This window comes from Habropoda laboriosa, unplaced genomic scaffold (assembly GCF_001263275.1).
Source record: "Habropoda laboriosa isolate 0110345459 unplaced genomic scaffold, ASM126327v1 scaffold41, whole genome shotgun sequence".
Classification (NCBI taxonomy): domain Eukaryota; kingdom Metazoa; phylum Arthropoda; class Insecta; order Hymenoptera; family Apidae; genus Habropoda; species Habropoda laboriosa.
The window spans coordinates 973,091-996,126 of NW_017100164.1; the positions used below are offsets into that span (position 1 = coordinate 973,091).

General features: G+C 39.0%; 1 protein-coding gene across 1 annotated transcript in view; it reads right to left on the reverse strand.

Moving 5' to 3' along the window:
• The window catches only part of LOC108578540 (fibrillin-1-like), a 141,272-nt gene that overhangs the window by 49,549 nt on the left and 68,687 nt on the right, over positions 1-23,036 (reverse strand). The window contains exons 15-18 of the mRNA XM_017941899.1: positions 22,396-22,585; positions 13,838-13,952; positions 12,475-12,611; positions 1,559-1,698 (exon numbers count right to left, since the gene is read on the reverse strand). Of these exons, the coding sequence (XP_017797388.1) occupies positions 1,559-1,698; positions 12,475-12,611; positions 13,838-13,952; positions 22,396-22,585 (582 nt within the window). The remainder of the gene's footprint in view (positions 1-1,558; positions 1,699-12,474; positions 12,612-13,837; positions 13,953-22,395; positions 22,586-23,036) is intronic.

Consider the following 23,036-nt stretch of genomic DNA (forward strand, 5'->3'; position numbering starts at 1 on the left):
GAAAAATATTTTCACTTGCCACAATTGTCACTTCTCTCGTTTCCATCTCGTTTCCCCTCGCAATACGCACGTTTCCCTAATATCCACCTTTCTTTTTTCCAATTTTTATCCCGTGCACCATAGTTCCCCCCGCCCCTTACAACCTCCAGACCACTTTAATCGACTCAACTTAGCAATTTGCCGCGGTATACCGAAGCGTCGCGTTTATTAGCCGCGTAGGAGGAAGCACGCCAATTACGACCGGCCAATTATCGCCTGTCCAGCCAATTCGCGAGCACGATATCGCGTTATAGTGCAACGATCGCGGTGTTGTTCGTGTGACGCGTGCTCGGAAACCTCGTCGCTAATTACCGCGTACTTCAAACTTCCCGCCCGAATTACTCTACATCTCGCAAAAAGCGTGAATCAAAGGAGAGACAAATTGAACAGCGCGGACGAACAAATGACGAAATTTTTAAAGCTGAAATTTTGCGGAAGAAAATAAACTGGGGTAAAAGTTTCGTCGATTTCTGCATTATCTCTCTGCGATGGACGAAATTTTCCAATAATTCTGTCGTCGATAATTACAGGTGTACTTTAATTTATTTTAACAATAAACCAAAGAATGGCGGTTTTTCGTTTAGCTGATATCGAGGAATAATTGTAAAATAATACTCGACAAAATTTGTATGTATTACTTGTTTGAAAAGAAGTAACTTTGTGACTGAAACTTGTAAAGATATTAAGGTTGTCCCATGAGTTCGTGCCGGAAGTGAAAAATATTTTAATCGAGATCGAAGGAAATTCTATAGGAAAAACTTGTGGAATGAAAAGACTCTTGCGTTCTTTTTTCCATCGAACTTGAAGGTTCCTTGGAAATATTGATCGAAATTATAAAATTCCGTATGAACTTATGAGACGACCGAATATTTCTACAAGAAATACGTTGCTCGCCACAATAAAATAGATATGAAACTGAACAGAACGCTTGCTATTCACCACGACTCATCGACGGCGCGAGATCTATCAACAAACGATACAGTAACCGATGCAACCTTTGCACTCGCCTACCAAAACAACAAAAAATACAAAGAAGCAAAAAGAAATGATAAGAAAGTCGATCCTCTGATAGCCTCCGTTCCCCTGCTCTCCCCTTCCACTCAACTGCTCCGTGTGTTCCAGACACAGCAGGGTAATTAATGGCGAGTACCTCGGCCAGAGATAACCGCGAGATTGGTAAGTTCGATCGTTAGCTAGAAAGTTTTAATAAACCGCTCGCCTCGCTGGCTCGCCTCGCCTCGCGATGGTGAAAGAGGGCGAAAAAGAGAGAGGGGGTGAGATTCTTATCTGCTCGGGGCGATCGTCGGGGTTAGGGGCGTTTCGACGCTGAAATAAAGGAAGAAATAGAGGCGGATATAAAGGAGAGCCGGTCGTCGTGAGGCGTCATCTTCTCGAGATCAAACGGGGAAACGAGAATTTTCGGCCATGAAGTGGGAGGAGGAAGCGAGCGAGAGAGAGAGAGCAGTTGAAAACGGAGACAGTGAGGATTACCAACGCGAATTCGATGTCGTCTGCTCACCCTCGTTTTGTAGACCCGCTCGACGGCGACGTTGTCGGTGAACGTTGGCTCCTGCCAGAATATTAAGCGATTTCGCTCGCCAGGGCTTAGCCGCACTTCAAAGGACGTCGGGCACGTCGAAACTTTCGGATTCTCCGTGTCTGCGAATGGTAATATAATCAGCCGTGAGTATGGTAAACAAATTGGCCCGTTTTAGAAGGGAGGGCCGGGTATACACACGGTGCACTGGATGCACTGCAAGAGGGGAAACGTTTAAATGGAGAATTTTCCTCCACTTCCCGGCCGAGCCGTTTCCTTCCTTTTTCCCTCGCTTTTCGTTCTGCGGGGAATTTGACGTAAGTTGCGTGAAATTGTCCACCCTTTTTTCGACATTGCTTCTTTTTTTTTTTTCAACGTGTTGGGTACGAGAGATTTTAGAGAGGGGATTCTGAGAGGGTTTTACGAGACTGAGGTTTAATTATGGTTTTCTTGGTTTCTTTATTTTGGCAGTTTTTCAGGGGGTTTTCTTAGGTGATTGTGAAAACGGTCTCGCGTTTCAACGCTGCTATCTTGCACGGCAAATATTGTGTAAAATGAGAAACAGATAGGAATATGCACTGTTAGGTTTGGACTTAGAGAAAAATGGAAATTATTTTCTTACCTTGTAATTATATTGTGATTAAGTAAGTTTGTCTTTGAACTGAAAATATTTGCGAGATTTTATTGTCACATTTAAAATGTTTTTCAGAAAATTCTATCTACGTACATATACAAAGGAGTATATCTGTTCCCAAGAAAGTAGCCTAACAATGGTATTATTAATTTAATTATTAAATTTGTGTGACTTATTTAAAGAATAATTCTTCTCTATAAGTTATTAACAAAAATCAGTCGAAAATAATAAGTAGTCTTACAAGAAAACAACGAAAATATGAGGCATGAAGGAGCAAGTAGAATAGGTCAGCGACTGGTCAGACACGCCAATCTCAACCAACTTGCGCTTACTTTTTTCCCTGAAAGACATTTATATCCTTCTGAAAGTGTGAAAAAAAGTATAAACTTTGAATTAGTTTAAAGAAATATTAATTTTTAAACATTTCAGCTACGAACGATCAATGTAAACAATTTAAATCTATTTCTCGATAATGAAAATTTCTTTCCTGCTAATTCATACCGATCGTGAAACTTTTCTTGATCACGAGAAGTTAGGATCCCCAACCGAAGACCTTCCAATTCAATAAATCAAAATTACCAGAGAAATTTGTAAAGCCTGATACTTCAATGTATCAAGAATCTCAGCAATTCTACAAACGATTGCTGCACTACTTCAACAAATCCCAACCTGAATGCACCAAACGATTAAAAAAAAAGAAGAAAGAACGATTTCTCCATTAAGAACCATCAAAGTCTCTGTTCCAAACAAATGGCCGGGAAGAAAAAGAGCTGGGTGTAAATGAAATTAATCGGCCCGATCGCAAGAACCACCCACATCCGTTCTCGCACCGTTTGCAGAACAAATTGCCCTCGTTCCAGATCGACGTCCCTCTCGATTCCACTGCAATTACCGATCTCTCCACCGTGGCCATCGACCAGCTTATAGTTTTATGATCGCTAATTAAACCGGAAGGGAATCGCGTTACGACACGGCCACGCCAAGGCGGTCTGACACAATTAAAAGTTTCGGTGGATCCGATTTAATAGTTCGACGAGATCCTCGGTGTGGCAGAAACACAGGAGGGGGGCTAGTGTGAATTTGTCGCGATAAATTACACCGGAATAGTTCTTTGAGCACGGTTTTGTTTTCGATTAAAAGTTTCGCACCGTGAAATTTCCTGTTTGTTGGTAATTTGACGGAACTTCCTGAAGGAAAGAATTTTAAGCATTTTACATTGTTCGATTTTTGCTGTGTACTTATTGCGAATGTTTGTATTGGATTTTTATATCGTTTTCGTTGATGATACATTGGGAGAAATGCGTGTACTGTGTAAAGCAATATATAAAATTTTTAATTTGCTTTCGTTGCAAAACTAAATTTTTTCTTACTTTTCATTAACTGATAGATGCTGTACGGTTCAGATGTTTTAAATAGTAAGCGAAATTTTGGGAAATAAAATAATTTTATTCTAATATCCTCAAGCGTAAAATGAAATATCTTAACCGTGTGTCTCAAATGTTTCTTGACAATGAAAATAAGTTGAGAAAGAAAATGATACAACACAATCGGTTAACGCTGCTACGAACTGCAAACGGTTACAGATTGTGAAAATCGCACTATTTCACGAATTTCGGCCTATAACTGTAATAAATCTGAAGATTCCTAAATCCTTCGATGCCTGTCGCTCATTTCTGCATCAACCGATTTCGATGAAATTTTCAGAATGTATACCGTTGACATAGATCTACAAAACGTATTTTTTAAATTTTCATTACAAGCTCAACTAAAAAAGTTGTAAACAATGACCCTTACAATTTTCTTTGCGATTCCCAAAATTGCAATTTTTACTAAATTCTTTCCACACGTCATCCAGCAACTATACCAATCCTTTTCTAACTTCTAAAAAAAATTCAAGTCGTTAGGTCCAATTTAAAAAAAGTTATACCGTTTTAAAGAATGTCCGAATATCGGTGGGAGTCACTGTATATGCGAATTCGTAATTACCTCACGTTCCATGTTTCCCCGACTCCCCCCTAACCTCTCCATTCTCAGAAAGCGCTTCTTTGACCTTCCTCCCCAAGGCCACCGCCATCTTGTTCATCCTTGCCTCATCCGGTCAGCACACCGGTTGGCGCCTCTTTAATCGTCGTAATTAGTCCACCGGGGGCTTGGACGGTACAGCGAAATCGTAGGTCGAGCAATTAAGAATCGCCGAGTGGCCGGAGCTGCCTGGATCAACAGCAGTTCTGTTTCGCGTAATTGCATATCGGCCCGGGCAGAATCCATCTGTCCACCCTCTTTCTCTGTACCTCTACTCCGCCTCCTCCTCCTCGACGACTGCTGTCCACCGGAAGGAACTCGCTTAAAGGGAGTTTCGCGAACTTTAGGAATGAGTAATTAAGCGGGACGCGGGCTAAGTGCACTCGCCTCCAACGAAACTGAACTTCCTTTTCGCCGTATCGAGGCTTCGATTCCAAACAGGACCTACGCCAACGATTTCCCTCGATGTTTCCAGGCTTTCGAAAAAGTTTCACCTTTATCACGATCACGAAATAGTTCTGGTCTACTATTCCTTCGAATCCACGTTTCACCTTCTTCGGCCATCGTTTCTCTCCGATTTACTCCTGTCTTTCTGTTAGCAGTAGCTTCACCTTCTGTCTTCTAGTTACTTTTCCTTCTATTTCTCTTTTCTAGTATTTGTGTTGGTCGTAATTTTCTCCTGTTTTTTCGTTAGTTTTCCTTCTCTTTTTTTCTGTAGTCCAACATCGTTTCTCTCTTCTTTTCTCCTCCTTTTGGTAGTAGTAGTTTCTCCTTCTATATTCTAGTTATTTTTCTTCGTCTCTTTATCTTTATTTCTACCCCACTTTTCGTTATTTACTTGGTCCTTTTTCGACGATCTCGATTTCCTTTCTACTATTTGTCCTGTCTGTTTCATCTTCTTCGTTCATCGTTTCTCTCCTCTTTCACCTTCTTCATCTATCACTTCTCTCCACTCTCCTCCTTTCTCTATTAGTAGTAATTTTCTCCTGTTTTCTCGTTACTTTTCCTCCCCTTTCTATCTTTCTTTCTAGCCCACTTTTCGTCATCTACTTGTTCCTTTTTCAACGATCTCGTTTTCCTGTCTGCTATTTGTCTTATCCAGGTTTCATCTTCTTCGTTCATCGTTTCTCTCCTCTTTCACCTTCTTCGTCTATCACTTCTCTCCTCTTTCATCTTCTTCGTCTGTCATTTCTCTCCACTCTCCTCCTCCTTCTATCGGTACTAGTTTCCCCTTCTATCTTTCCAAACTTTTTCTCCCCTTCTCTCTAGCCCAGTTTTCGTCATCCACTCGTTCCTTTTTCGACAATCTCAATTTACAATCCACTATTTGTCCTATCCACGTTTCACCTCCTTCGTACATCGTTCCTCTCCTCTTTCTATATCACTACCAGTTTCCCCTTCTATCCCTTCCTTACACTTCCTCCCCTTTCTCTCTGGCCCACTTTTCCTCCGTCGACTTGCTCGTTTTCTCGTTCTTACTGTCTTCCTACCAGCTCGTGATTGAAACGCGGCTTTGTAACCCATCCGGTTTGTTCGTTAATGCTCTTCGATCGCCGGGGCTTCCCCGCTGAATTGTCGAACGTTTTTGTTTGCCCCTGGACAAACGTTCTCCGCACAAGTAGAAACGGCCGGTTCAATCCTTAACCGGCGCCTTGTAGTCTTGCACAGGATGGAGGGGCGAGAAGGAGTTTGTTGTCGGTGAACTTTTCCCGGGAGAAATGATCCTCCGTGGGTATACGTGGCGGATACACCGATCGGCAGAGGAAGGGGAAACGGGGGCGAGGGAAGTGTAATTAATTGTACGAATTTAAAAGTTTCCGCCGGAGGTTCGAGGATGAGTTTTTCGGCGGTGAGGTTACTAAGAGCTTGCTTTCGTATAGCCTGTGCACTAGCGAGAGGAAGTTTCTTGCTTCTGAGAGTTCGAATTTTTATATTTAATTACGAGTTGCAAGATTCGTGAGGTTCTTTATTGGGTACACTTCGGTGGCTCGCTGTCGAGTCACTATCCGTGTTTTATTAGATTCGTGCAAATGAAATGTCTGAAAAATTCGTTACATATACATTTCACTTGTATTAATGTTTGGAGATATTGATAATGTCGTTAAAATTTATTTTTAACTAATCGAAAAAGTACGAGGAATGAAAATTCACTGAAATTCGTGTAAATGTTAGGACACTTGAACGTTGGTGTATAAAATTCAAGATTGGTAACTTTTTTTATGGCAGCGACCACTTGACTCGCTGCCATAAATCCGGCTACAGGATACGCCTTAACACTATATTTAATAAATTTTTACAAACTACCGGTATTTTCTAATTTACTCGAAATTATGTCATACATTTTCAACAACGTCAACCAGAAATATAATTGCATCGTGGCTGTTTATTTCACATCGGCTAGTCGTTTCAGCGTTATTCTTCAAATTGTTTCCCGGATAATTTCTCCGGGGGGGGGGGCAAAAGGCACTTCCTTTCAGGAACAGCAATCAGGAACGTTGGAACGGAAGTTTGCCAGTGACAGGACCGACAAAGATTCCGGCGTCATTGGCAATTCGAATATCGCAAAGAAATGAAACGAGCGAGCAGAAACGCCGTCGTTCTACCCTCTCTGCAATCGCACAATCGACCTTTGTGGTTTCGCGAAGCTCTCGTAATTTACGAGCAACGCTCTAGCACGAAGTAAACGTCCCGCTGCGCGCGTGAAAATGCGAAACTGCCGCCTTTTGATTTCCCCCCTGTTTCCTTCCCTTAATTTCATCGAATAAATCGTTCGGCGAAAAGGTATTTCCATCTTATGACAGATCATCTTAAGGGATGTTTCTACGAAAAGTTTGAAAGTCATTCGGTGTGCTTCTTCTTTCCTTTTGCCTTTTGGTTCGATAAGTAAAGAAACGTTTAATTTTCAGATATTTTCTTAGAAATTTTTCAGCGTGTTAAAGACACGTGGTTATTATGACAATATGCAATTATCTACTCTAGCCGTGGTGGTATAAGAGAATTTTTGTACGTAATTTAAGTGATTTTAAAAGGTGAATAAGATGGAAGAAAAACTTTTTTATAAATACTATTTATTTCTGTTTTCTCAAAATCAGCTGTATTTTTTCTACTGTACATTGTAGCAGACATTGATGTGCATTTACACATGCGTAATAATGTGGCTTTAAAATAACCTCGGACTCTACAATTTTAAATCAAACGTGAAACTTTTCTTCACCTTTTGTCATTTCTTCGATCAAACAAATTTTTTCCAACTTAATTGCTCTTGAAAACTATTTAAATTGCGTATAAAAATTACGTGTCCTGTTTTACATGGACCACCCTCTATATAAAATTTCTATACAACGATTATATCGATTAAGTCAAAATGGGTACTTCCCCCAGAAAGTTTACAATAACAATACCGAACGCAATGTCAAAATTTCATTTAAAAAACTAAACCCACCTGATATATTCCAAAGTGACGTATCCAAGAAACCTAATTTAACAGCTTCCAAATAGAAATCAGAACGAATAATCACAAAGTCAGATATATTTAAAAGTGAACTATCCAAACAACCTAATTTAAAAGAAAGAGAAAAAGAACCCAAAATCACATTTGCTATTGAAAAAAAAAATTCCAAAAAATCATCGAGAAAGATACGCCGCCACGAAAAACGTGAACTCGATAGAGGAACGAGTTAAGCCTGGCACGAGAGCTAGGGCACTGCTGGAAAGCTGACATTAATAATAGAGACGTTATATTGAACGATCAGGATGAAGAATTATGGGACACGTTTCTTGCACCCTGGAGAGCGAGGCACGCGGCTTAGGTGAAAAAGTGGAGGAAACAAAGGGACCACGTGAGAAAGGCTCTGTTCGCGGGATGATATGTGACCGTTGTGTTTCGATTCTTTCTTTACGCGAAACGCTTTGGGCAACGACGCCATTATCCGCCGGTTAAGCAGCCGTAGATCGTAAATCATGCATCAGCGAGATCAAATAATACCGCGAAATAACATTTCTATTCGAACTGTCTGCAGCCACGACCATTCATTTCTCCTGCAATGCGTTTCACGCGATATTACACGAAACGGCCGTGGAATGCGATTATGTCCATTCAAACTCCACCGATTCGCGTTATCGACATGTAAGTTCGTTCTTTCCTACTCTTTTCTTTCTTTCTTGTTTCTTTTACAGATTTTTCAGTGATTCGACGATTATCTCGATCGATCGGAGCATTTTCAACAATGATTTACTGGTACTTTCTAATAAGTTTCGTGTTTGAGGTTATGTTAGGTTAGGTTGGAGAACCGAGGAATTTAACAGGATTCGAAGTAGCGTGAAAATCAGAGAAAAGGGAATTACGAAAATACAGGAATAATTGTAGAGAATTCTGCGAGGACGATTTATTATTTTCATTTATTTCTCCACTGTCTATTCCGCCATCTTGGATTTCACGTGAAGCTTAGAGAATGAAATATTGTTTTTTACACTGCACGGATCTTTCGTGTCGACTTTTCGTAAATCCTAGACGTAAATAAATTAAAATTTTTTCATTTTTAAACAAACTACCATATCGCGTTTTATTATTAAACATTTCTCTGGGCGATGGCTTACGGAATAAAAGTCAAACTTGAAGAAGATTCGATTCGCAGTTTAACGGTACTAATTACGAGTGAAATATACGAACAATTTAATTTTCCTGCGGCAGCAGTACGATACCAATACAACCTTACAATTCGAATGGTAAATTTGCAAGTGTTTGCGATAAATTGACGAAACTAATGGAACAACTGAAAGAAGGACAAGGAGAGGTGGTAAGACGTGAAAATGAAACAGATTCGAAGATTACGTCGTGCCTGTTAAATTACAATAAAACGACCATGCGATATTTAATTCGGGATTGAAACTCAAAGGCACCTGAAGCTTTGCATTTCATCAATTTTCCTCCTGCAGCCGCTGTTCTTTTATCACCGTTATTATCATTGTTCCTTTTTACTCCCTTTATTATTTCCGTCCGAGCTGCTTCTTCAGCGCGATTCTCTGATTAACAATCAGGCATAAGAATTCCATCTGTACTTTCTTATTAACAGGCATCACGAATTTACGGTGATATTACGTCTATTTGCAGAGTCGAATTATTTCTTCTTTTATTTTCCTTTCTCGTTACTATTATTATTTGCAGCAAATATTTACTTATTTCTTTCGTTTCGTTCTTTACATATTAATCGAATTGATCAGTGTCCCAATTTCTTTCTGATCAAACTTTGATACGCATCGAGATACATCTGTGTATAGATATTACGCGCACGTGTAACTTCCTCGATATACCGGGTGTCCCAGTTTTTCCCGATCAAAATTTATGAAACTTTGTCAGTGTGTTCTGTGGGTGTAAGTGAGAAGAAAATGTTATATGGACATAGGTCGTTTGAAGCTTCGTTAAAAAGTTATAGTGCTTAGAACATGTACGAAAATTATATCTGGAATTATGAAATGATAAAAATTACATCTTCCAACTATAATCCTCGTTTATTTGCTAAGTTCGCTGCTCTTTAACTTCCGGAACGTGTTAAAATCGAAAATCTATCTTTACAATTTACAAACTCGAGCCAACCAAGCCACTTTTCGAACAATTTTTTCACCGAACTAACATTTCCCACGAATGTAATTTCACGACTGAATTATTACACGCGTGTAATAAATGTAAAGGTGCCACAGGAATAAGAAGAAAAAGGAAGAAAGAAACGAGACGTAATTAAACGCAGAAAAAACGAACGGAGAACGGAAATAGAGTTCGTGGTGAAATAATGTTTCCACGGCGCGCGGAAAAACTTCGTTTTTTTTTTCCATCGATATCTCGATGGCCTCGGTGGGAAAGTGGCAGGAGAAATAGAGTGAGTCGCAGGTAACGCGGACCGCGTTGTATTTATGTGACGTTCCTGGTGGAAACCGTGGCTGTTCTCTGGAGAACGCTTTTCCATCGAGTGTTATTGCGCGCTCGTGAAAACCAATAATGAAACAATGACGTTTTCCATGAATTTAATGCGGCCGATTCGTTTACCGGGAGCGAAGTCGTCAACTGGGTCTGAAGTCGATTCGAAAAGTCGTCGACGAGAGGGTTCGGCAGCACTTTGTTTTGGATTTCTCGAAAATATCCGGCAAAAATGGCGGAAGATACGGGCAATTACGTGAAAAAGAATTAATCCGATTATTTTTCTTTTTGTTTTTTTTCAATTATCGATTATTATCGCACTTTCCATACTCGTGCATTTTGTTCGAATCCCTTTTCCACCGGTGAAACGAATATGTACGGTTGGTGTGTTTAATTGGTAGGGCGAGAATAATTTAATTGTAATTGAAATGGTGGATGGTATATACGTTATATTTAATTAAGTGTAACGATGTTTGCGTGCATCTGCTGGATTAACCTGTTATGAAACCGTAAACTGCAAATTTCGTTGTAAACGACTGTTCACCGGCGATAAATCCAATTGTTTTTTTTTTTTTTTTTCTGTAAATGGGAAACTGAAGACTCCTGGTTGATCGTTGCATTATTAATCGAAGAGCAATATTTTATAATTTTTTAACGTACGTTTGGAATATAGATGTGAATGCAATTTGACAAATGTTAGTTAAAAATTGACTTAAATTTTATCTGAAAGAGAGAGAAAAATACAGAAGTATTAGTTGATATAGTTGAATATTACTATTAATATTGATACATAAAATGAAATTCAATATTAGTTAAATTTAATTTTAATAATAAAAGTAATTTTTAATTAAATTTAATAACAGCAGTTAAAATTAATATTACTATTAACATTAATACATAAAAATTGAATACTTCACACAACACTGGTATCACAGACACAAGAAAATTCCTGGAAAAAAGGGAAAGAAGGAACAAGTAGAATAAACGCCACTCCTAGGAGCTTACAATTTGTAATGACCTATAGAAAAGCATATATTACGAGCGAGTGCAACAAGCACGTCCCCTAATTCCATGGAATTAGGATCGTAACGCCTAACGCGAGTCTCGCGTGACAAGAAAGACGCATAAATTCGAATCGAAACGACAATGTTAATTCACCAGGTCGCTGGTACGTGAAATGGGATTTAAATCGCGAGATCTCCGCCAGCTTGCCACTAAATTACTCCCATAAACGGCAATTTTAGAATTTTCTACCAGGTCGATCGATCGTAATGTCATAATTCCCCGGTATCGAGATTTCGAACCTCTCTCTTCCCTTTGTAACAGTTACATACAAGCAGTTGTGCAACATTCAGGTATCGTAAACAAACTGAGAAATTGTCTCGCGAATACGTTAAGTTACCCTGGCAATGAGAAATTACGAGTAATTACATCTTGCTAGGAAGAAAAACGTCACCCGGTAGATATTTGCAATTTGTGGACGTAATTCGGACTTGGATTGAAGTTATCTTAATTAAACTTCAACCCTTTCCCCGAAACTTCTTCCTAGTATCCTCTTTTCGTGTTAAAAAATAAAACTGTGCATTTATTATTAATTTTGCAATAAGTGCAATTATATTTAAACAAGTACAATGTCTACGATTTAACATAATTTTATTTAAACCATGCTTGTAAATAAGCAAATTCCATCGTTTCACTTTTAATCATTACTTTATTTCAACTTTCTGCCGGTTCTCGTTGAGCAAATATTGCAAAAAGGGTGGACAATATTCACGGCCTTCATACTTCAAACCCCTTCTCTCCCACCGTTTCCCAATTCCTAATAATTCAATCGCAAAAGGTGCGCAATATTTACATTACCTATTTGGTCACTTCGGTTGAAACTCGACCGAATTTACGACATCCTTTACGCACATACGTGAGTACTCTCTACCAACTGTACATACAGCCGACATATATACCTAGAAATTCATGTACACAACATTACCGCATACAGGGTGTCGCCACACTTACGGAACGACACTCGAAAACAAATCGAACAATAAAATACTCTTCTCCACAATTTTTTCCCTGTCTTCGACACAGAGTTACAATTCAACCCAGTTGCCACACTTGTCCTATATAAAAATAACCCTCCAAAAAGACACACCGCCGATCCTTGATCCAGCGACACCCTCTATGCACATCTTCCTCGTGAATCTCACGAAGGACACATGTACACACACTCTAAGCGTAGATCGACACACAATGCACAATGCCCACCGGCCATGTCATACATCGATACATGCAACGATCAACAATCCCAGGCTAGTGACTATTCCAAACACTCACCTCGGACGCGGATCACTATCCTGCACGTGCTGGTATAATTCGACACGGGTGACCACGCCGTGAAGGTGACGACCGTCGTACCTGCCGGCAGATCCGCCTGCAATTGCTTCGCCCATGACGGAGAGGCGTCCACGTACCTGCAAAACAACCAAGTCATCCATCGTTTCGGCTAACAACCCGAGATTTGACTTGGCCGGGGCGAGGGCAGGAGGGAAGCGGGGTGGAACGTATAGAGGGATCAACGATCCATCGAGAACTGTCGAGGGAGGTAAGAGAGATCGATCGTGGCAGCGATTAACATACGAATCGGTGCCTGGATTCACGATCCCTACGGCTATTGACGCGTCGCGACGCGGATGATTTCTCTATCGGGTCGCGTAAAAGCGGACGGCAGAGACGCAGGGACAAATACCGGGGCAAAGACGTGTATACGGCCTTGGAAGGAAGCCCCTAAGCTCGTTTGGAATTCCCATTGTACACCGCGGAAGGCTACCTACCTGTCCCGGTTTTGCCGCGCAAGATACACCGTCCCATTGTGGCGAAATATTGTGGAAGAGACGGAAGAAATTAATTTCGGCGGAACGTTAGATGGTGATTCTTTTAGGTGGTTCTGTTAATTTTGAAATAATTTGGAGGATGTTTGAAGATTCGGCTTGTGCGAGTAAAGGGTTACATTCATTTTTTTGGGAAGATTCGTGTTACTATACTTTTGTGGATGAAAATTGGACGTGATCTGTCGTTTTTATAGAGGAATTTAGTTTTACCGCTATTTCTATTTTCTATGTTAAGTTTGATAAAAGGCTGTAGTAAATACTGAAATGATATAAGATTACTTTGATCTCTGAGATAATTTCGACGACTTTTATTGACACAGAGAACTCGGTAACTAAGCGAAAAGTATTTTAATGAAAATCCAAGGAAATTTTATAGCGGCGATATAATGGTCTTACAAAAAAAAAAAAAAAAAAATTCTTACATTTTTTTTATTAAATTTAAAAACTCGTTGGAAACACTGATTTAAGTTACAAAATTTCACAGGAACTTATGGGATGATCTAATGCATCATCACTGTACTTTTTATACAGTATTACCCTCGTTATCAAGACGTACTTCAAATTTAACCCTTTCGTGACAGAATAATTTTTTTCAAGAATTTATCATTCATCTGAAATTCGGTTCAATTTTTGTTCAAGTACACTCGATACGCATCCCACTGGTCGCGAAAGGGTTAAATCAATATCTCTTCGAACTTTCCTATCTCGCCAAGCACCATCGACGAATTGCAACGCGTTATCTTGAGAAACGAGCGTCTATAGACACCGTTCAATAATAACATTCGACATAGTAACTCATAGATAAATACCTCCACCAGTTCATGTTGGACTTAGGCTGCGGAAACGAGACGCGTATCGTGTTCTGCCTTGCGGGTAGCTCGACGTCCATGTCTCGGGGACACCTCACGAACGGTCGTGGCATGTCTGAAGCAACAAAGCCTGTTATTAAACATGCGGTTTTCCGTGAAACGTCCGCCGGAATTACAGTTCTGCCCGTGGTGCTACGAGGAAGGGACGTGGCACAATGTACACCGGATATATCAGGTCTGCGGGAAAATTTTATATTTTCCGCGATTTCTTTCGAACTGTAACATTGTCCCAGAATTTTTATCTCAGAGAGGGACAATTGAAAGAGACGAGGTGTATTTTGGCGAACGTGTATGGAAGAGTTAATCGTCGCAGAAATATCGAATTTTGTTAAATGTGAATTCGATATTTATTTTTTATTTATTTTGCGATTGTGAATTGTAGTAATTCTTACAATTCTTTGTTAATACATTTTTGGGAGCTACCTGTGCTTTCACGATCGTTAAGATCGAAATCATTTTGCTCGAAAGATTTAATCGATATTTTTCGCTCTTGTCAAGAGAAGAACATGCATGCTTTTGCAGATATTGTTATATATTGTTATATGTTGTTTACAGAATGAGCCTATAAATTGTTGCTAACAAACTAAGGACAAGCAGCAGCATATTTTAAATTTAAACTACATTTCTAACTTATTAAAAATTTAGTAGGTTACTTATCGATACACCTAATATTTTATTAAAAATATATAGGGCGAATCAGAAGAATTCTATCCTATCTTACCTGTCGTATACCTGTGGACGAAAAATTTCATATAATATTTGGAATATGAAGTGTTCTTCATAAGTTTCTGTACGTATGCAGACTTTTGTTATTCAACCTTAATTCAGAATTCTATAGAAACTATCTTCTGTCTAATGATATTTTATTAAACCCATCTTTGGGATTGGAATTAATAAGTGCTGACACTTTGCAATACACATGTTCATCTATAGGCGCTTTGAAAATTTACTGACGTTGCACAGATCGCGCCTTTTGATGGACTTCTAGCCTAACTTAACACTTTAACGCTCGTGCGAGTGTCTCACATGTGCACAACTAATCCTCCAATAAGTGTAATTTTCTTTTACTTTTCAAATCGCGTTATCCTTTCTATTAAGGCGAAAACGTAAGTTGCAGCATTATAAATAACGAGAAACTTATTTCTATACGCCCAGAAAATAATAAAAAAAATAAATGAAACTGATCACGTTTGGCGTATCAAATTGGGAAAAAATGTAAGCGTTAACCCCTTAACCTATGATTTCTTTTCTGACTGTGCATCTAAGCGTCAGCCATTTACAAATTTTAGTACTGTACCGGGTAATAAAGTTAATCTGTTGCAGATTAATTACATCTTGTAATTCTCAGTCTTCGGAATTCAAACGAAAGTTAGGATTACGATGAATTTTTCTTACTGATACAACGATTTTTCTCGCATCTTCGCCGGAATCTCTGCCACGAGTCTGACACGTTGTTATAGGTTAAAGGGTTAATCCTTAATTTTATCTTGTAAGTATCTATTTCTACCTTGATTTAATTTAAGCAAATTTTAAAACGGCACAGCCAAAATAAAAGAGTTTGCGACTACGGTTGAACGTCTCCGTAGCGAACGGGTTAAAAAGTAACAATAAACACATCCAAAAATTATGTAGCTCGATAAGACGTACACGTATAAAAGGGAATTTTGCAAGAATTAATATTCGTTGTTTGGTGTTGGTGTGCGGTGAAAATGATCACGTAACACGTGAAACCGTCCTCTCGAGTAATCGAATTATCGACTGAGTCCCGGCAAATTGCCCGAGGCGCTCAATTACTGCGTCTTCGCGGTAAACTGTCCCCTCCGAGGCCAGCCAGGCTTCTTACTTTACGCGTTTAATTGTTTGGCGGCGTTCCACCCGTACACCCGGTAATTATTTGCCGACGTAAAAGGCATTTCTAATTGCCGGCAGCCCCTTTCTATGCATACTGAATGCGCGAGGAACGGCGGGCGCCTCATCGCTGTCAAATAGCGTGGAAAGCAAACGTTTCGACGAGTTGATTCCCTCGTCGAACCACCTGAAATGTGTCTCGTTCCGCGGTCGTTCTTGATATAGATTGCCGGTTACCGTTTGTGTTTGCTTTTCTCTCAACGAAATTACTACCCGAGGAATATTAATATCGCGGTACACTTTATTGGCGCAGGCGTGAAAAGTGGGTCTCTTTGAGTTAGAGTCGAGTCACAGATTTTGGTGAAGATCTGATAGAAACAGTTATAGAGGTAACACAAATTAATTTTAATTCCAATTTTCGCTTTAGTTTGTAAGATTGAAGATTGGCAAATTTAATTAATCTATGACACATTAGCTTTTCTTAGTTAATGTAGTACCGAAACAGTGAGTAACTGGCGCTTAGACGCATTAGTCAGGAAAAGAAATCATACGTTAAGGAGTTGAGAGTCGAAATTTGTGGAAGTTAGAATTGTTCCTATTAGAGATCATCACAGAAGATTTTCTCGCGAATAATCGGGAATACAGATTAAGAATATAGACATTTTTATCGATAAAATTTGGAATTTGTCGAAATTAATTCGGTGCCTTTCTTCGCAAAATCTTGACGACCGCCATATTTTCTCAGAGAGGGAGTTCGTAAGTTATCCGACAAGTAGACAAATGGTCATCCAAAACAATGGAAATTATTTGAAACTTGAAAATTGTCTTTGATGTTTTTGTAAATAAACACTGAAGTTTATGAGAAAAGGCACCGAATTAATTTGTACACCTAATATAAATAATTATGACTGGTGTCGGTAAGCGACATTAATGACGAAAATAGGAAACTGCGAGAAGAAGTACACAGGAAGCACTACAGAAGTCTCATCAGTTGGGTCAAAAAAGACCCAAGGACCTTACGTATGCGTAACAATTTTTATTACCACTACGCTATACGAACCTAAACGATAAACTTTTAATATCCTGTCAAAGGAACATAAACTCGATAGCAGTAAAATTGATTAAAAAACTAAAAAGGCGATGGGTCAAAAATGACCCGGAGACCGTACGAGGATTAATACGAAAGTAGAGCAGAAAATCGTTTAAAATATATATTTCTACTGCGCTAACAAGCGAGCTTAAATACTCTCATCGACGTTGAACACTGCGAATTGTACGTGCATCAGCAGCTTCAGCAGTGAAGTTACGTTGACATCGTAAGGATCTTCAGCTCAGGCTACGTAATAACCAGGTACCACCGCGAGAGCTGATAACGATAACTCTACATTAATACCGCGTCGTTAGACCCTGTTATAACGACTCTAAGTCTGTCAAACAGACCGGGGGCTAATAACGAAGGTATAAAGCTCGACTTCTGGAACCAGTTGTCGCTTATCGAGTCACGGAGGACCATTATCAACACACTTCAGCTAGAAGGATCGTCATATTCAGACTCTGCGAACTGACACACGCTCGGTATCAAAATTCAACGGGGGGATGAGAAATTCACTTGGTGAAATTTCGACAACTAGACGCGAGCTTTCGTGTCAACATCCAAGGCATGAAATTCATCGCCACCGCCCGGATGTCCTCAGTGTCTCTCTCTTTCTCTACCGCGGGTTCCAGTAGTGTCTCTGATGACAGTCGCAAGTTAAAAGTGACGCTCGAGACACCTGACGCTAAATATAATTTTGCAGGCGAATTTATCATTCGAATATCGTGTATTTAGCTGCATTTTAGAGAATCTGCGAGGTGTCTATTTAGCGGATATTTTCGACAGAAACGGAAGGAAGTTTAGTTTGTAACGGGTGAGGTAATAGAATCTGCGTATTAAGACGCTTAGAACTGTTATTACGTCAAAATATCATTTTTCTGTGACAGAATGAATTTTCACAATTTAAAGATGCTTCATTTTTGTAGCGATTTCAGAAAACGTTAATCTACACAATTTTGGGAAAATTAGGGGGAAAATATAGGGTGCAAGCTTTAGCCCTGTATACTCTGATTTCAACAAATTCTAATTTTCAATACTTCAATATTTAATATCTCAATACTTAATATTTCAATATTTAATATTTTCATATTTCGATATTTTTTTTTTTTATTAATAGTAATACATCTGCAACTGGCCTCGTTTTTAGGCCAACCAGCAGATTTGACGTAATCTGGTGTGTCGTGCGTGAAGGGACATCCAGCGATGTTCCTTCAGTATTATATTCAATATTTCAGTATTTAATATTTCAATATTTACTACATCAATATATTAATAATTCAATATTTTAATTTATTTAATAAATATCAACATTAACCTCGATACATTTTCAATTCCTAACCTCAAAACTCGGGTGCAAGTCCACCCCTACACATTGCAATTTCGAAATTTATATTGTAAAAAAATGTATTAATAAAAAAACGAAATGGGGCTAAAATATAGATCATTGGACAACCTTCAAGTCACACGGCGTTACAGAGGGTTGAATAGAAGAACAAGAGACGATCGAGGGTCAGAGAAAGCGATAGAAGGGAGGACAGCGTACGCAAGAGGCGAAGGGAAATGAAATGTAAAAAAGAAAAGTGGAACACGTCTCTGTAAGCTCGTTAAGGCGTGGCGTTAACGTACGACGTCGTTAGCAACCGGCATTTACGCCGGAACTTCCTATTATTAAAAGCTGTTTAGACCGGCCGCGTGACTAATTAAATGCGCCGTTAGGATTTTCGTCGGCAAATAATTGCCGCTGACGGCGATCTTTCTTCCCGATCGTTTCGCAAAAACCACCTGCGAGCAGACACTACCGGATCCGCCAACCTTCCGCGGCTAGTTTCGTTACTGATTTTACAAAAACACGAGACACATCGCGACCTCGAAGACCTCGCCGCTGCAACTTCGTGCCTCCGCTCTTTACCTTTTAAAACGAGGATCAGGGGAAACAACTGGCTTCCTCAGCTTCCGCAAGATTTTCTGATTTTTACAGTCTCCACTCGATCATTTTTGTAAGTTTTTCTTTTTGGAAATTTAGAGGAAACATAAATGAAAATTGTGTAATAGGGTGAGTTTGAAAAGATTCGCGATAATAAAATCTACGAAAAGGAACTGAGTTGTTATTAACTTTGATGATATTAATTACTTTTTACAATTTGACGAAAGAATTGTTAGAATTTTCGAAACTAGAAAATCATTTTCTGACCTTCTTCCGCTGCTCCATAATTCATAATTTAAAAAATAAATAAAAATTCGAGGATGAGTTTACAAAGATTCTAGACATTCGAATTCACAGAAATAAAGTGAGTCGTTACTGACATTAGCGATATTATTTACAATTTAATTTAAGAAAATTGCCAGAATTTTCGATACTAGAATAACTTCCCGACTTTCCTCCGCAACTCACAATTTATTCATATCCCGAGCACAGACGTCTGCCACTAAAAATCCCAAGAGGACACGCGTCTAATCAAATTTCACCAGCACGATAAAAACCTTTCTCCCAATTTGCCAGAAATGTTAAACTCGACTTCAAAAAGACAATCATAATTCGAACGAATAAAAATCAAATTACCCCGGGCACTGTATGCATATTCTCGAGTAATTTCACCGTGGACAATAACGTCGGAATAATTCAAAGGGAACAGGATAGATAAGATACCTCTCGATCTGTCTATTATCGCACGAATTTTCGTTAGCGAAATCTCGAGACCGGGGCTCGATGCAATTCCAACGGATTAACGTCGAGCTAAAAGGTCGGTGAGGAAAGAGGCTCACCTGAATGGTAACGGGAATCGGTCACGATCGATTCTTGAATACAAGTCGGCTCCTTCCCGTTCCATCGATCTCCGGCCATACAGTACCTCGTGTGCGGTCCCTCCAGCCTGAAGCCCCTTCGACATCGTATATGACATCTGGCTCCAACGGGATAATCCACTGCCCCGGAAGAATGACCGGGACATCTGATCTACAATAAGAGAAACGCCGAAAATACAATGCGCCCGCGGGAGCGGAAATTTTTAAGAACAGTCGTGTGCGGAACGAACGGGAGAACAACTCGTGTACAGCTAGTGAAAGGGTTAGGTATTAAAATCACCGGTGACACTTATGCAAATCGTTATCCTTCTTGACGAATAGCTTGATATAGAAGCTACTGAGAAGTGAAAGTGACTAACTCCGTAAAATAAGATCGATTAAATTTGTTTTATTTATGAGAAATTAGGCACCGAGTATGTGCTTCGATACTAAAATGTGAAGGAAAGATTTTTCAATTTATAAAAGTTTTTCTAAATCAGTATCAATCTTCCTTTGTCAAACTAAAGTATCTACATTCGAGGGTTTTATTTTTGAAATTGTTGTGCATCAGCGTGGACGTTGATTCGGAAACGTTCCTTACCATTTCTTTCGTATTTTTGTTATTACTTATTAACAAAGCTTCAAACGACCTACGTTTATATAAAAAAAATTTCTTATCTATGCCCGCAGAATATACCCACCAAGTTTGACAAAGTTTGATCGGAAAAAATTCGGACACCCTGTATATTAAAGAAGTTACAAATGTCTAGAGGTGTACCTCCGTATACGTATAAGTACCTTTTAGTGTCACGTATGATATCTATCTTGGAGATATTTTCTGAAAATGTACTTTGTGTTCTTTTAGCTTGCAAACACAATATTTTTTTACTTATCTTGATCAGATTTAGAATTTAAATCTAGTGAACTGACGTAGAAAGAATTTCTAATCATATTTGTGTTGCATTTTTATGAAAACAAATTTGTAATAGTCGAATATTACTTTTTCTATCTGCCACGATTAGTTTTATTCCTTCAACTCTATATTTTCCTTTAACAATTTCTTACATTCTCGCGAAAGTATCGTAAAATTGTCGCGGATCCCCATTTTTTGGTCAATGCAAATTTCCACGATAAATTAACTTTAAATATCAAAACTTCCTACAACCGTGAACATTTCAGTTGTCTGCACAAAGGTTAAACGATCTCCTTAAATAAATATATAAATAAATAAGCGATTCAACCAGTTGGACAAACAAACGAAGTAATTACGAGAAGTGCGAAAACAATGGGGGAGGAATTAATACATTACGGGGCTAAGTGTATATTCTATGCAATAAATTGTTACGCACTTCGGCGTGGTGCGGCGGCTCCATAGCACGACATCTCAATTCCGTTGAAACACAAGTTCTCTCGTCGGAAGCCAACACCAGGTCGCCGTTGCACGTACAGTAGTAACTTCCGGCTGTGTTAACGCATTCACCGTTACAGCCCCCGTTACGGTTCAAGCACTCGTTTATATCTTGGCACTGGCTTCTATTTCTGAAAACAGAAGCCCGAATTCATCTAAGAAAATCCCCGCGACACGAACCAACTCCAGCTTTCCGATAAGCTATCGTTCCATCTTTGTTTCAACTTTTTTTTTAAACAATCTCTGTAACCTACCAAAGTGTTCGATAGAAGAGAAAAGTTACAGGTTTCGAATGAAATTTTAGAAATTTTACGAAAACGTGAAAAATTGAATTGTTTCTATTTTTTCTTTTGTTTTGTGTGTGAAATTGTTTCAGCTGGAATAAATAAAATTATAATATTCGAAGAGTACTGTTTGTGGAATAATGAAGGGGCACAGTTTGACGAATGTTCTCTATTTATTCGATAAAAGAAGAAAAGCTCAAGTTTTCCAATGAAATTTTATTATAGTTTCTAATATTTTTTTGGTTCCTTTGTGAAATTGTTTCTGCTGGAATAAGTAGAATTATAATATTTCAAGAGTCCTGTTTGTCGAATAATAAAGGAGTACAGTTTGTCCAAAGATTTAGAGGAAACATAAATGAAAATTGTGTAATAGGGTGAGTTTGAAAAGATTCGCGATAATAAAATCTACGAAAAGGAACTGAGTTGTTATTAACTTTGATGATATTAATTACTTTTTACAATTTGACGAAAGAATTGTTAGAATTTTCGAAACTAGAAAATCATTTTCTGACCTTCTTCCGCTGCTCCATAATTCATAATTTAAAAAATAAATAAAAATTCGAGGATGAGTTTACAAAGATTCTAAACATTCGAATTCACAGAAATAAAGTGAGTCGTTACTGACATTAGCGATATTATTTACAATTTAATTTAAGAAAATTGCCAGAATTTTCGATACTAGAATAACTTCCCGACTTTCCTCCGCAACTCACAATTTATTCATATCCCGAGCACAGACGTCTGCCACTAAAAATCCCAAGAGGACACGCGTCTAATCAAATTTCACCAGCACGATAAAAACCTTTCTCCCAATTTGCCAGAAATGTTAAACTCGACTTCAAAAAGACAATCATAATTCGAACGAATAAAAATCAAATTACCCCGGGCACTGTATGCATATTCTCGAGTAATTTCACCGTGGACAATAACGTCGGAATAATTCAAAGGGAACAGGATAGATAAGATACCTCTCGATCTGTCTATTATCGCACGAATTTTCGTTAGCGAAATCTCGAGACCGGGGCTCGATGCAATTCCAACGGATTAACGTCGAGCTAAAAGGTCGGTGAGGAAAGAGGCTCACCTGAATGGTAACGGGAATCGGTCACGATCGATTCTTGAATACAAGTCGGCTCCTTCCCGTTCCATCGATCTCCGGCCATACAGTACCTCGTGTGCGGTCCCTCCAGCCTGAAGCCCCTTCGACATCGTATATGACATCTGGCTCCAACGGGATAATCCACTGCCCCGGAAGAATGACCGGGACATCTGATCTACAATAAGAGAAACGCCGAAAATACAATGCGCCCGCGGGAGCGGAAATTTTTAAGAACAGTCGTGTGCGGAACGAACGGGAGAACAACTCGTGTACAGCTAGTGAAAGGGTTAGGTATTAAAATCACCGGTGACACTTATGCAAATCGTTATCCTTCTTGACGAATAGCTTGATATAGAAGCTACTGAGAAGTGAAAGTGACTAACTCCGTAAAATAAGATCGATTAAATTTGTTTTATTTATGAGAAATTAGGCACCGAGTATGTGCTTCGATACTAAAATGTGAAGGAAAGATTTTTCAATTTATAAAAGTTTTTCTAAATCAGTATCAATCTTCCTTTGTCAAACTAAAGTATCTACATTCGAGGGTTTTATTTTTGAAATTGTTGTGCATCAGCGTGGACGTTGATTCGGAAACGTTCCTTACCATTTCTTTCGTATTTTTGTTA